The sequence below is a fragment of the Triturus cristatus genome, chromosome 5_1, assembly GCF_964204655.1.
Source record: "Triturus cristatus chromosome 5_1, aTriCri1.1, whole genome shotgun sequence".
In the NCBI taxonomy this organism is placed as follows: domain Eukaryota; kingdom Metazoa; phylum Chordata; class Amphibia; order Caudata; family Salamandridae; genus Triturus; species Triturus cristatus.
The window spans coordinates 510,019,120-510,033,090 of record NC_140587.1 but is presented as its reverse complement, the minus strand read 5'-3'; the positions used below and the strand labels follow the sequence as shown (position 1 = coordinate 510,033,090).

Sequence of the window (13,971 nt, the reverse complement as noted above, 5' to 3'; positions counted from 1 at the left end):
CGGATTTCACCCTGAGGGTCCAGAAACAACGCCGTAGTTGTCTGGATGTGAAACGGGCCCTCAGGGACCAGGGGATCAAATATGCCATGATGTTCCCAGCAAAACTCAGGGTGGAATCGAAGAGCAAGCTCTGGTTCTTCAACAAGCCGGAGGATGCATGGGACTGGCTACATGGCTGGCATACAGTTGGTAAGAAGGGGCTTAACTCTACCTCCAGAGCAGATGGCAGCGGTGACTGGCGCCAACATCGATGCTCCCCTCCGCACTCTGACTCAGACTCTCAGGGGCCCACGGGGTGATTGCAGACACTGCTGCACTAGATGGGATTATGTGATAATTCATTGGCCCCTCGTGCTTGGGAGGGGGTGGGGAGGGGCTGGTTTTGTTGCAAGTGTACTCTCCTATGTTTCGCATCTGACAATTGCCTCTTTGTTTAGTTGGTTTGCTGCTGATTAGGTCTCATCGGGATACTAGCTGCGAATTTGTCATGATTATCCTGCAGAGGTGCATTCCTCAATGTTTTTCTCCTTCGGGTCCCTTGGCCGGGGCGGACCACAGAATTTAGGTCTTGTTGGCTGAAGGGGTGGGGTTGCTCATGTTCCTGAAGTTATTAAGGGTGGGTGACAGGCACCCTGCTAGTTGGGGGTGGCGGGTAGTTTCAGACCCGTCGTGCAGGAAGGCAGGGTGGGGGGGGATCCAGCTTGGGATGGGAAGGAGGGCACGGCTAAGTGTGTTTTATTTGTTCTTAGCATTGGTGCACTGCAGCAACTGGTATTCAGGTAATACGTTTGGTCCAACAATGATTCGTACATGTGATTTTTATTTACGCTGGCTCTGGCATTCTATCGATCCATGCATTGTTTTGCGGGGAGGTTCCGGATATCTCCACTGAGCAGGCAGCTCTAATGATGATTTGTCCATAAATAATACTTGATGGCGACTGGTATAGGTCTTAAAGTATCCACTTGGAACGTCAATGGCCTAGGCGACAAGATTAAGAGGGGTATAGTTTTGCAATATGTTAAACGGCATGAACTCGACATTGTATTGCTTCAGGAGACTCATCTGGTGAGGAACTCATGTGCGGCGTTAATAGGAAAGGGTAATGCATGATAGTGCATTCTGGATTCACATCGGGCTCCAGAGGGGTGGGGATTCTCCTCTGAAGAGGCTGTCCCTATATCCCACACAAGATCTGGACAGACACCTAAGGAAGATACTTAGTGGTCTCGGGCACCTGGGAGGGACGTGTCCTTAATGTAGTTTCTGTATACGCCCATCCTGGGCTGCAGCGACTGACATTACGTGATGTGGGTACGTTGTTGCTGGACCTGCCTGAGGGGGTGTTAATCCTGGGGGGTGACTTTAATTTAACGATGGAAGGCTCTCGTGATTGACTCCCACCCCGAGATGACCCGCTGCGTGGCTCGCAGCTCCAGGAGTTTGCCAATGCCCTGGGGGTAGTTGACATATGGAGGTAGTTAAACCCCTCATACACACACTTCACATTTCAATCGGGAGTACACGATAGCCAATCTCACATTGACTACATGTTCACCCACGCTCAGGATATACATGCCTTCACTAGTTCGCGCTGTCTGGCACGGGGATATCCGATCACTCCCCCATCCTTGCTTCCTTCAGTATACGGCGCGCCGAAAGTCCTGGCCCTATAATGATACAGCCCTGGGCGCTAAAGATACCTCACATCAAGGAGAACCTCCTGAAGGATGCTGACTACTGTTTTGCTGAAAACGTGGGGTCTGTTGCCTCGGCAACTACTCTGTGGGGGGCGTTTGGCGCTGTCATAAAGGGCAGGGCGCTGTCTCTACTGGTGGGCCACAGGCATGAGCGCTCCCGAAGGACGGTCGAAATGGAGACTGACATATTGGCCATGGAGGTGGCTGTATCACAAAATCCTGATCCCGCCATTCAGCACGGTCTACATATTAAACGTCAGGATTATAAACAGCTCCTTTTGGAGGAGGCCGTGATGCGTTCATTATTCACTCGTCATCAGATATATGAACATGGTGAGCGCACGGGCAGACTTCTAGCTTGGCTGGAGCGCAAGGAGCAGGCGGCGCAGTGGGTCCACGCTATAACTGGCCCCGGTGGTACACTTCTTACTGACCCTCAAGAGATTGCTGATACCTTCGCATCTTACTTCGAAGAGGTCTATAGGGCCCCAGAGACCTCGCAGGCTGTGCTGGCGGCCGATCTCCTGGCCACCATCAATATGACGTGCATCTCCCCACACGACAGAGACGCCTTAGAGGCGGACATTACTGAGGCTGAGATTCAAAAAGCCATACAAGATGTCCGCTCCGGCAAGGTCATGGGTCCTAATGGACTCCCCATTGAGCTCTTCAAACCCATGGCAACCAAACTAGCACCCCATTTGTTGAACCTGTACGAGGAATGCCACGAATTGGGACTTCTCCCCGCAGAGATCCGCACTGCCTCTATAGTTGTTATTCTCAAACCCAACAAGCCCGCAGAGGATTGCGGTTCGTACCGCCCCATCTCCATCCTCACAGTCGAAGCCAAAATCCTTGCCAAGCTCCTAGGCAATCGCCTCCTTCCTTATATCACCAAGCTGATCCATCCAGACCAATCCGGCTTTATGCCGGGCAGAAACACGGCCAGGAATCTGTGACATGTACACGGGGCCCTGGGCAGGCTTAGCACCATTGAGGAGGAAGCGGTCCTACTTTCCCTTGATGCCACTATGGCATTTGATACCACTGAATGGGATTTTATCTTCGCCGTGTTGACTCGCATAGGGTTCGGACCCAGACTGATTGGCTGGATTAGGCTATTATACACACAACCCACAGTCCATGTCACAGTGAACAATCATCGATCTGCCACTTTCCCCCTCCGTCGGGGCACGAGGCAGGGATGCCCATTGTCCCCGCTTCTTTTTGCCTTGGTGTTGGAGCCCTTGGCTGTTTGGATCAGGGGGGATCCAGAAATAAGGGGACTCAAATGGGCAGATGACCATGAGGATCGCATCTCGCTCTACGCGGATGATATTTTCCTTTACTTGGCCTCTACGGCCCGCTCTTTGGGGAGGGTACTTCATATTTTCCATATATTTGGTGCGCATTCGGGATACTAGATTAATTGGTCCAAATCCCAGATGTATGTCCTGTGGGGCGAGTCTCCTCCTAACCCACGAGGCTATGAGATTCCAGTTGCAACCCAAGGCTTTCGATACCTGGGTGTCTTTGTTACTTCTGACCCTCACATTTTCTTCTAGAGAAATTTGCTGGGGCCCCTCCAACATCTAAAATCTGACGCCCGACACTGGCGATCTCTCCCTCTCACTCTCTTGGGGCGAGCGTCTTTGTTCAAGATGTTCGCGCTCCCGCACTTCCTTTATGTGCTACAAAATGCCCCTAATCCCATCCCAGACTCATACTTTGCCCAAATTGACGGTGTGGTGCGGGGATTGCTGTGGGAGGACTGCCCGCCACGCATTGCTATGAACAAACTGACCATGGAATGGTATGAGGGGGGCATAGGGTTGCCAGATTTACGACTCTATTACCAGGCCTCTCAACTGGTTCCGATCGATAGATGGGTGTTCGGTGCATATGATGATCCTCATTTTTGCACTGATCACTGGCTCATGGGGCGCGAGGGGTTACAACGGGGCGCTATATACCAATCCTTGCAAGCTTAATCTGACTGGCCCCACCGCCTGCACTGTCGAGCTGTGGCATACAACCATGAGAAAGCTGGGATGGCGCAACCGTCTAACTAAGGCAACTCCTCTTTGGGAACCTGACCTAACGGGTGGCTTGCGGAACTGCCCCGTTTTTGACAAATGGGACACTATCGGGATTTCCAAGGTTGGGGACATGTGGGTGAAAGGAAACTTAGCCAGGTTTTCTGACCTCCAGACTAAATACCAACTCGCACCCTCTGAGACCTTTCGATACCTCCAAATCAGTCACGCTATTTCTGTGGCGTTACCAAAGGGAATCCCTCTCCCTGACTCTTCCCCCCTGGAAGACCGGTTGTTGCTAGATCCAATGGATCGCAAGGCCATCTCCCTTACCTATAAAAAACTGGTCAATAACCGTACTGATCCGATGCAGAGTCTACGTGCGAGTTGGGAGACTGACCTAGGGAATATAGATGACGAAGACTGGAGAGACGCACTGGCCTCTCCCAAAGAAGTAGCAATTCCCATGCATCTTCGCCTCATCCAGCTCAAAATCCTCCACCGGGTATACTTTGACGCCAAACTATTGTTCCGACTGGGTAGACGACCTGATCCACTCTGTCTCAGACTTTGCAACCAAACCGGTACATTCATACACATACTTTGGGACTGTCCCCGCATACAACACTATTGGGAAAAGGTGACCCGACAAATAGCCAGGACATGTGACAAACCCCTGAGCCCATCCCCTAAACTCTGCCTCCTAAATATGTGGGGTGCTACTGATTTATCCCAGGCGGAGCAGGCGTGGGCCTTGATGGGTTCGATTGTCGCTAAGAGCAACATTGCGCAGAAATGGGGGGCGGCAGCATGCCCGTTGGTAAGTGACTGGGCGAAAGACGTGGCTAGTGCAATGATCGCTGAGAAAACGATATTCAAGGGACGTGGCTGCCCCAAGAAATGGGATCAGAAATGGGGAAGGTGGAACAAATATAGGAGTGACATCTGCGTCTCCTCCACGGTGGAGCTACGATGTGAGAGAAAAACACGGATGGCCCAACTTACAGATGAAGTTGTCTCCTCCCCATCCGCGCCCTTAAGGACGCTGACCATTTTATTGTATTGTATTGTATTTACGAATGCGTTTATTATTTTGCCTATATTGCAAGCTAATACGGGATAGATGTCTGCCGGAGGCAGTGTCTCGAATTATTGTCTTTATGGTATGAATTGGGATGATGTCGGTGTTTTGCTTTGGAACCTACTTTACGACTGTATCATGCTGTGCACTTTTGTCTTTGTTTGTTGTAAATTAAAATTGTTTAAAAAAAAAAAAGAGCCGTCAACTAGACAACATACAGGAGAGGGATGATACTTCAGCGGTGCAACTAAAAGAGACCCAGGCATGTTATAACGACACATTATAATGGTTAAGATGCCACAGAGAGCGGGTGTATGACCCGGATGCCATCAATGGCCTGTTCTGTAAGTACTATGAACAGCTGTATGCTGCACCTGTACTGGCTTCATGACTTTCTGGAAACATTACCGCTCTGGATGCTAGAGGAGCAAGAGCAAGAGGAATTAGGAGGCCCAGTGACCCTGCGGGAAGTCAGAGTTGCGATAGCAGACATGGCAATTGGGAAAACACCGGGCCGGGCGGCCTCCTGGCAGAATTTTACGCTCAATACGTGGACCAATTGGCACCACGTCTCGTAACCATGTATGCAGAATCCATGAATCTTGGGGGACTCCCTGAATCTACCCAGAGCGCACTGGTGATCCCTCTCCCCAAGACCAAGGAGATTGGAGCACCAGTCACAGAGTATAGACCTCTATCTATGCTCAATTTAGACTTTAAGATTCTTCGTAAAATACTGGTGCTCAGATTGCTCCCGCATATGCCATCCATTATACATGCGGACCAAAATGGGTTTATTTCCTCCCCTTATACCTCTTATAATTTACGTAGACTATTCTCTGTCCTCCTCCATGACGAGAGGGACTCCACGCCTGCTGCAGCGGTACTCTCGGTCGACCTAGAGAAAGCTTTTGATACGGTCGGCTGGGACTACCTTTTCGAGGTAATGATACGGCTGGGTTTAGGAGAGGGTTGGGTGAAATGGGTACAACTTCTTTACTCATCCCCGAGGGCAAGGGTTCGGGCGGGGAAGACAGTGTCCTCCCAATACTCTATACTGCAAGGAACCCGTCAAGGGTGCCTCCTCTTGCCTTTACTATTTACCTTAGCGATCGACCCCTGGCGGAACTGTTCCGAGAGGGTGGGGAAGACATAGGACTTAGGCTGGATGGACGACTACACACGAACTCCCTATATGCTGACGATCTGTTGGTTTATTTGAAGTCTGACGTGACTGGTACTACAGTGGCCCTTACACTCTTGGAGCGCTTTGAAACCCTATCAGGCTTGAGGGTCAATAAGACGAAAACCTACCTCTTACCATTGGTAGGACCAACGCCCATGCCAGCGTGGCTCCCGGCAGACATTAACAGGGCTCCAAATTCATTTAAATACCTAGGTATGCAAGTCTTTCACACCATGGAATACCTGAAGGAAGGGAACTTGGGCAAAGTTATGCGGTCACTCCGAAGCTGTGTGTCTTTCTGGGCACTTTGCAGCTGCCCATCCTCGCTCAGGGTTCTTTGACTAAAATGGTGATTCTGCCCCGGTTACTATATTTTTGTGTGAATTTGCCTGTTCTGATGCCCCGTGGATGGTTTAGACCATTGAACTCTTTAGTGCGAGATCTGATATGAGGAAATGGGAGACGAAGAGTATCTTTGAAGATACTACAGCAGCCTATGACGTAAGGGGGTTTAGGAGTTCCAGACTTTGAATTATACATGCTAGCAGCCCTGGTGCAATGGTTAGCACAATGGGTAGAGGGGGTTAATGCGGAAGGAACGTGGCTGATGGACCCTAATGATACCCCAGAATTATTATTAGCCAAATTACTGAGATCAACGACTGTCACTCCCTATCGGTCAGCGCTACAACTTACAGCCTTCCAGACTTGGAAGCGATGCGCGCACAGACTGGTACACCCTTTCGCTGCCATTAGTTGGGCTCCCACATGGGGATCCAGCGACAATGTTTACGACGGAGCAAATGGCACCATGGACAGAGGTGGGTCTAGATTCGTTGGGAGATTGCTACCAAGACGGCTCGCTAATCCCGTTTGCGGATTTGATGGATAGCAATGGTCTTCCCTCAGGCCAGTTTTTAGGCTATGAGGCCTTGGTCCGTACTTTTGATCAGTTGTGGGGTAAGGGTAGGGAGGAGCCAGCGACTCACCCAGTACTGCATGCACTGCTTATGCTGGGTACTGTGAGGCACCAAGTGAAGTGGCACCACAAGGCTTTGGTTTCCGCGTCCACTACTCCATTGGGGGGGGCTCTGTGCGAGATGGGAAAGGGTGATAGATAGAGAGCTTACGGATGCGGAATGGAGTAAGTTCCTCCGATCTCCCAAGAAGATATCACGGGAATTCCCGACTTAAATATACTCGGTTCAATTATATACACATGGCCTATATGACGCCACACCGCCTTAACGTAATGTATGGTGGGGAAGTGAGGAATTGCCTGAGATGTGCCCATGCGGATGCTGACTTTATGCACATGACTTGGGGCTGCAATATCATACATACTTATTGGGAGGGCATTTTAGTCAAAATTAAAGACGCACTGGGGAGGGAGCTGGCCCACACGATAGAGACTTGCTTGCTGGGGCTTTTCCCACAACCAATTAAACGTAAGGTGGGGAATAGACTGATTGATTTGGCCCTGGGATTGGCCAAGCGACGGATAGAATTAGAATGGAAGTCTTCCTTTGAGCCGAGAATAACCAGCTGGAACCGGGACGTGATTAGTTGGGCCGGAGCAGAGGGCAGAGCCCTGAGTTGGGAGGAATCGAAGGGCATAAGGAGACAGCCCATAGCAGATTTATGGAGGGAAGCCTTGGCAGCCTGGGAGAATCCAGAACCAGAACAGAAAACGGGAGGGGAGACAGGGAGAGACAGCGGGTAGCACACACTTTATCACAGTAGATGGCCCCTCTTGGGTCTGGACGGATGTGGGCAGGTAGACGGCAGTGCAAAGAATATAGACACCCCTTAACGAAGACAGAGCTGTACATTCAGACAGGGTCGGCAGCAGAAAGTGAGAAGACCCCCACTAGGAAGATCCGTAGCAGCTGGCGCTTAAAGCTTAGTAATTGATATGGATGACATGTCTCTGGAGTTTGATACCCTGCGCATCCCCCCCCCCCCCACCTTATCCCCTCAGCAAGATGTTAGGTTAATTGTTTAAATTTTAAATTCTGATTTGATGAGGACAGTACTGAGCCCTGGTCTGTGGCTGGAGTCCGGACACTGGGATGGGACCGAGAGGTAATGGTAGGCATTGTCCAGGGAAAGATGGCCACTATGAATCTTTGAATGGTAGATAAGATCTAGAAAGAGCACGGATAACGCTGGGGAAATGAGCAGTGGTTTAAGATTGGTTATCGAGCTGAAATGTGTATAGAAAAGCCTACAGTATAATAATGATTTTTTTTTTCTTTCAATGTGGCTTGATCCGGATCGCTCAACAGCGGGTGCGGGTGTTGGGCCAAGCCAGTGGCCAAAATGAATGTTCAAAACAAAGGACGCCCGCACTCTGGAACCTTGTAAGAATTTTATTGAGTTAACAGAGACCGGGCTCTGTTAACTCAATAAAATTCTTACAAGGTTCCAGAGTGCAGGCGGCCTTTGTTTTGAACAGTATAATAATGATTACGCAATTTAAAGTGCAAATTGAGAAATATGTGTGTATATATGCCTCAAGTTACATATGCAAATAAAAATATGTTTAAAAAAAAATACTGAATAAACAGAAGTAGTGATCGTTGGCAAGAATACATCAGCATGTGACTCCAACTGGTGGCTGCCGAACTCGGACACACAACAACACCCAGAACCCATGGCAGGACCCTCAGAATAATCATCAACAGCAAACTGGACATACCGCACAAGTCAACGCTGTCATTGCGTCCTGCTTCCACACCCTGAAGATGCTCTAGTCACCAGCAAGTTAAACTACAAGAATACCCTCTACGTCAGGATCCCCAAGCAACTCACCAGAGGACTACAAACAATCTAGAACTCAGCATTCAGACACATCTTCAACCCCCTTGCACAGAACTCACATCCCACCACACCTCAGGGAACTAAACCAGCTCATGATACACAAACCCGCTCAATTCAAACTACTGACACATACATTCAAGGCACTACACAACTCAGGCTTCACCTACCTGAACTGTTGAATCTCCTCCCACCATCCACCCAGGCTCCTGCTTTCACACAAAACTAGATTAGGAGGGCGGGCATTCTCTTACGTCGGTCCTAATGAGTGGAATGACCTCCCACTCCACATCAGAGCTTTCTCCTCTCATCTTGAATTCTGAGAGAAGCGGAAGACCTGGCTTTTCAATGAATCAACCTACCATAGGCAGGTCTTGGCGCACACACTACTGCTCGGCACCATAATGCCCTTGCAGGTGATAATGCGCTTTACAAATACACATACAGTAAACAGCGCTGACAGAGCCCCATTTACTTGCTGAGGATTCCACTCCTTGATCTTTGTCTAGCCATTCAACAGCAAATGAGGCAGCTGGGGGCATGAGGCCAATCTTGTGATTACATTAGTACCAAAGAGTGTATGTTGTAACATTTGATAGACTTGGCTTTGGGTTAATAGATGTTCATGTTTGAAGGTGAAAAAAACAGGTTTCCCTGAGGTGAACTATTAGGTACAACTAAAATATGGATTACAGCGAATAGGATAGTTTTAAGTTACTTAGGGGCATATTATCAGGACAGGCGATAAAATTATCGCCGCTTTAGAGGCAGAAAACTGCCGCTAAAATGGCGATAATGGGCTTGATAATATGCTCTATGGAATTCCAATTGAAGCCCATGTTAGATGTGAAGGACATCTAACCTGAGCTTCAATTGGAATTCCATAGAGCATATTATCAAGCCCATTATCGCCATTTTAGCTGCAGTTTTCTGCCGCTAAAGTGGCGATATTTTTATCGCCTGTCTTGATAATATGCCCCTCATTTTTTCTTACTTTGAAATCAATTTCTACTCACTACTTTCAAAGAGAAGAGTAAAGAACTACCACTAAAACTTAATCTTGAGATTAGAGGTCTACCCTTAATTACCATAAACAAGCTCCGGAATATCAGACAGGACCATAGTAAAACATGTTTTGAAATCCTGGAAACAATTAAATGCCATTCAGAAATTGGGAATATTTGTACAGACTTTATAATGTACATCAACTGTAAAATTATATTTATAAAATGCTCTTAATTATCATGAAGCCTTTTCTATCAATGGAAATATTCATTACTATCTGCAGGTCTGTAGCAAATTTTCAAATAGTTTATTAACATTTTTGCAGCAATCTGTGTAATAAGATTACCCAAGATTTTACTGGTAATGTCATGTAAGAGCACTCAAGCGCAGAACAAACCCAAGGCATTTGTTATTACAAAATGATAACTTTTTCATGTAGCAATGAAGTTCCTAGTACTAATTGCCTTACAAATGGCTCATTGTGTTGGCAATTTGCTGCATGCTACTGGTTATGTTGGAAAACTCCTTCCACCGTCCTTTCTGCGCAGACTCATCAATATCCACATGAGACTTCAAATTGTTCAGATCATGGGACAATCGATTAATATGCTCATTCATGTGAAGAATCTCATTTTCCCGTTCAGCAATCTAGAAGGGTGAAAGCAATTGCACAACTTAATGATGGATTACAACACATGTTGATTGGTATGTATTTGTGCTACCACACTTCATTGGTATATGATTTTAATGAAGTAATGGCATCTGGACACGGCACAGAATACAAAAATGTTGAGTCTCGGTATCAAATATGATATAACAAAGTGCACAGATCTACAAGAAGATGTTACGTACCTTCAGGATAATCTTTCTGGTGGATATTTTATCTACCAGCTGATTCCCCACCAGTTGAATATCCCCAGGTGCCAGACTAGATCTAGGAACTTTTACATAGCTCTTCTGCACTAACGGGGGGTGCTGGCTCCATTTTGCCACCAGAAGCCACTCCATGGTGATGTCACTCAAACCATTCAGTGTCCAACACGGCACACTGACATCAGCTACCCATCCATTTTTCCATGCTCTTAGAGGTGAAGATCAGAAAACAACAATCAATTTGAGATTTTGCAGAGTAACAAACTAAACTGTAAAGTATCCACCAAAAAGTTTGTACTGAAGGTAAGTAACCTTTTTCTGATGGATGCTTCTACCTGCAGATTCCTCACCTGTTGAACAAATTGCAAATCAGTATCGCTCCAGGCGGTAGGTCTGACGGAGTGGTTAGATGAAGAAATCCGCGAGTACTGAACCTGTAAAATGGTCATCCTTTGTCACCTATGAGTACAAGTAATAAGGCCTAGCAAAGTAATGAAGGGAAGCCCATGTTGCCACCCGATAAATATCAGCCAAAGGAACACCATTGCCACGTGATGATGTTGAACACTTTACCTCTGGTGGAGGGAGCATGTATTCCTCTTAGTGATTCCCTTTTGTCAAAGGTGTGGCACATTTTTATACAAAGTATTATCTAGCGAGTCATTAAGTGGACTGGCATGCCTTTCTTGCTACCTGCATAGCCCACAAAGAGCTGGCTGTGAGTCCTGATCTCCTTTGTGGGGTTAATATAGAAACTGCCCAATCTGCTGGGGTCCAGCCGGTGTAATCACTCTTCCTCCTTGGTGGGGTGAGATGGAGGGTAAAAAGTCATCATCCTTGGGAGGAAAGCCGCTTTAGCCCTGAGGACCTCTTTGTTCAAGAAGAAGCATATGTAGGACAGGTGAATGTTCAGTGCTTGCAACTTACTGACACTCCTCAACAAGATAATGGCCACAAGAAAACTGTCTTGAATGTTAACACTCACAGCTGACAACTGTGAAAAAGCTTAAAAAGATCAAAAAACATCAAAACTAGGTTTAAGTTCCATTGAGGCATAACAAATGGAGTTGGTGGAAATATGCAAATTAGCCACTTCAGAAATCTCATCACCATTGGTGACTTGACGGCTCATCTGGAAGGCAGAGAAAGTCAGAGAAATGCTGGGAAGTACCTAGCCGTACTTAGCCAAGTACAAAGTGAAACTGAGGACCAAAGACAGGTGCACATTCAAGCACTCAGCTCTTTAGACAAAGCAACAAATATGTTCCACCTTCCACAATAGACTGATTTTGTGCAGAAGCTACAGGCTGCTGGAATGATGTCAACCACCTCTTTAGGCAGCTGGAAGGAGTTCAAGTGCCCCTCTCAATCTCCAGACATGAAGGTGGAGAATCTGGAGATTTGGGAGCAATACCTGCCCTTCTGAGACTGGGAGAGGAGATCTTTCCTGAGAAGAAGATGCAGCTGGGAAAACAGGGATTCTGTCTGCCAGTCAGTGGCGATGAAAAGGAGCTCTAGATCTACGTAGAAGGGTATTCATTTGGCTCCAGTGACTTCACCAGGGTGTCACTTCTGATGCCGAAATGGAGCCAACAACCCCTGCAGGCACAGGATAGCTATGGTAAAATTCCTTGATCCAGTCTGGTAGAACGTTTAATTCTCAGTGACCATATTGCTTACTTTACCTTCAATTCCTCAGTAAAATAAGTAAGGGAGACTTCACTGCCACCCAAAAGAACAACACAAACAGAAACATAACAAAACATCTTCAAAACTACTAATACCAGTGAGCTATGACATACTGTGTTCTCATTTCATTACTTCCAGTTGTAAAACTGCTAGTTGAAGCTCTACCCTCTCTTTCTGTCAACTATCCACAAGCGTGTCCTATAAGTGAGCCTTACATTATCACAACTTTGCCTATGTATTTTGAAAAATCATCAAGGGAAACGTCAATGGATGCAGCAGACAGAGTATGGATTATCGTTTGTAAGGATAGCTCTGTGTATCTATAATGTAAGGATAGCTCTATGTTTGGTATTATAGCCGGGCAACCATTGCAAAGTAGTCCAAAATATGCTGAAAGTCACCCATCCGCTTCATTATCAGTATCATGTTATAGTGCCTCCCATTTTCCAGGAGCCATAATTTGTTCTCAACAACCCGGCTCTTTTAAGCAGCATGCCATGCAAGGGACATTTTTAGTTAGTGACTCTTAACATGAACCTCAGTTCCCTAGCCTTGCTCTTTTGCTCCCTCATATTACTTTTTACACTACTCATACATGTGCCATCTGAGATCACTATTATATGCCAGAATACTGAGCTTTTAATATCATAGGTAAAGATTTGACAGCCAAAATATTGGGAAGGTAAGTTTTTATACGTAAGTACAGACTTGCTATTCTTAACTCCACATCTACGTGTCTTGAAAATGTATATATATATGGAGGACACTGGTCCTGTTATTTTCTTGGTTTAAATTTTGGGAAATAAACCACCTGCTTCATCCACTCTTCGTGTTGTGGGATTTGTTATTTGATTCCTGGAGGTGAGAGGTCCGTGCCTATATCCCCGCTGAGAAGAGAGCGGACAGGACTATTTCTATTTATATATATATATATATATATATATATATATATATATATATATATATATCGTCAAGGTACATATTACTCGAGTTAAGAAAAGTGAAACTATACTCACCTAAATACACTTACCTTATTGATATTTGGTTGTCTATAGTTTTGCTATGATACTATATTGCCACACTGAGGCAAACAAAAACAACTGACAAGCCTAAGATTAAACCAAAATTAGTCTGGGGTTTTTTGTGTTCCAACTGAGAAGGGAGTCTGGCCTTGCAGTACCGGCCAGACTGTTCCCATTGGAGAAGGCCCTAGGCTGATTTGATAAAGGCTGAATTCTATCTGAGGTGTTATGGGGCAAAAAAGATGAACTTGATTGCGGCCTAGAGTAATTACCATAATTACCAGTGGCTGAGGGTAATTTCAACAATCCACCCATCACTTTTTTCACTTTTTTGTTTCACCCGTACAACACCCTAATTGCAATGGATTAATGGGTCCTGGCGCACTGTGCCATAGGACTCAAGCTGTTCTCCACTGACTAAGTCCATATAGGCCGAAACTGGTGTTGCTCATCTTCCGGTTCACAGTGGACCATGCCTGGCAGTTTGAGCTTGGCTGTTCCCATTTGAGCAGGAGCAAAGGTGATTTGCATGTGGCTGATTCCTGTCTGGGGTGGCCTG

General features: G+C 46.7%; 1 protein-coding gene across 2 annotated transcripts in view; it reads right to left on the bottom strand.

The window, feature by feature from the left end:
- Positions 1 to 9,996: 9,996 nt before the first annotated feature.
- Positions 9,997 to 13,971, bottom strand: part of LOC146831135 (uncharacterized) — a 351,402-nt gene continuing 347,427 nt past the window's right edge. For both annotated transcript variants that reach the window (XM_085604104.1, XM_085604105.1), the window contains exon 11: positions 9,997 to 10,476. In XM_085604104.1, the coding sequence (XP_085460230.1) occupies positions 10,294 to 10,476 (183 nt within the window). In that variant the 3' untranslated portion in view covers positions 9,997 to 10,293. The remainder of the gene's footprint in view (positions 10,477 to 13,971) is intronic.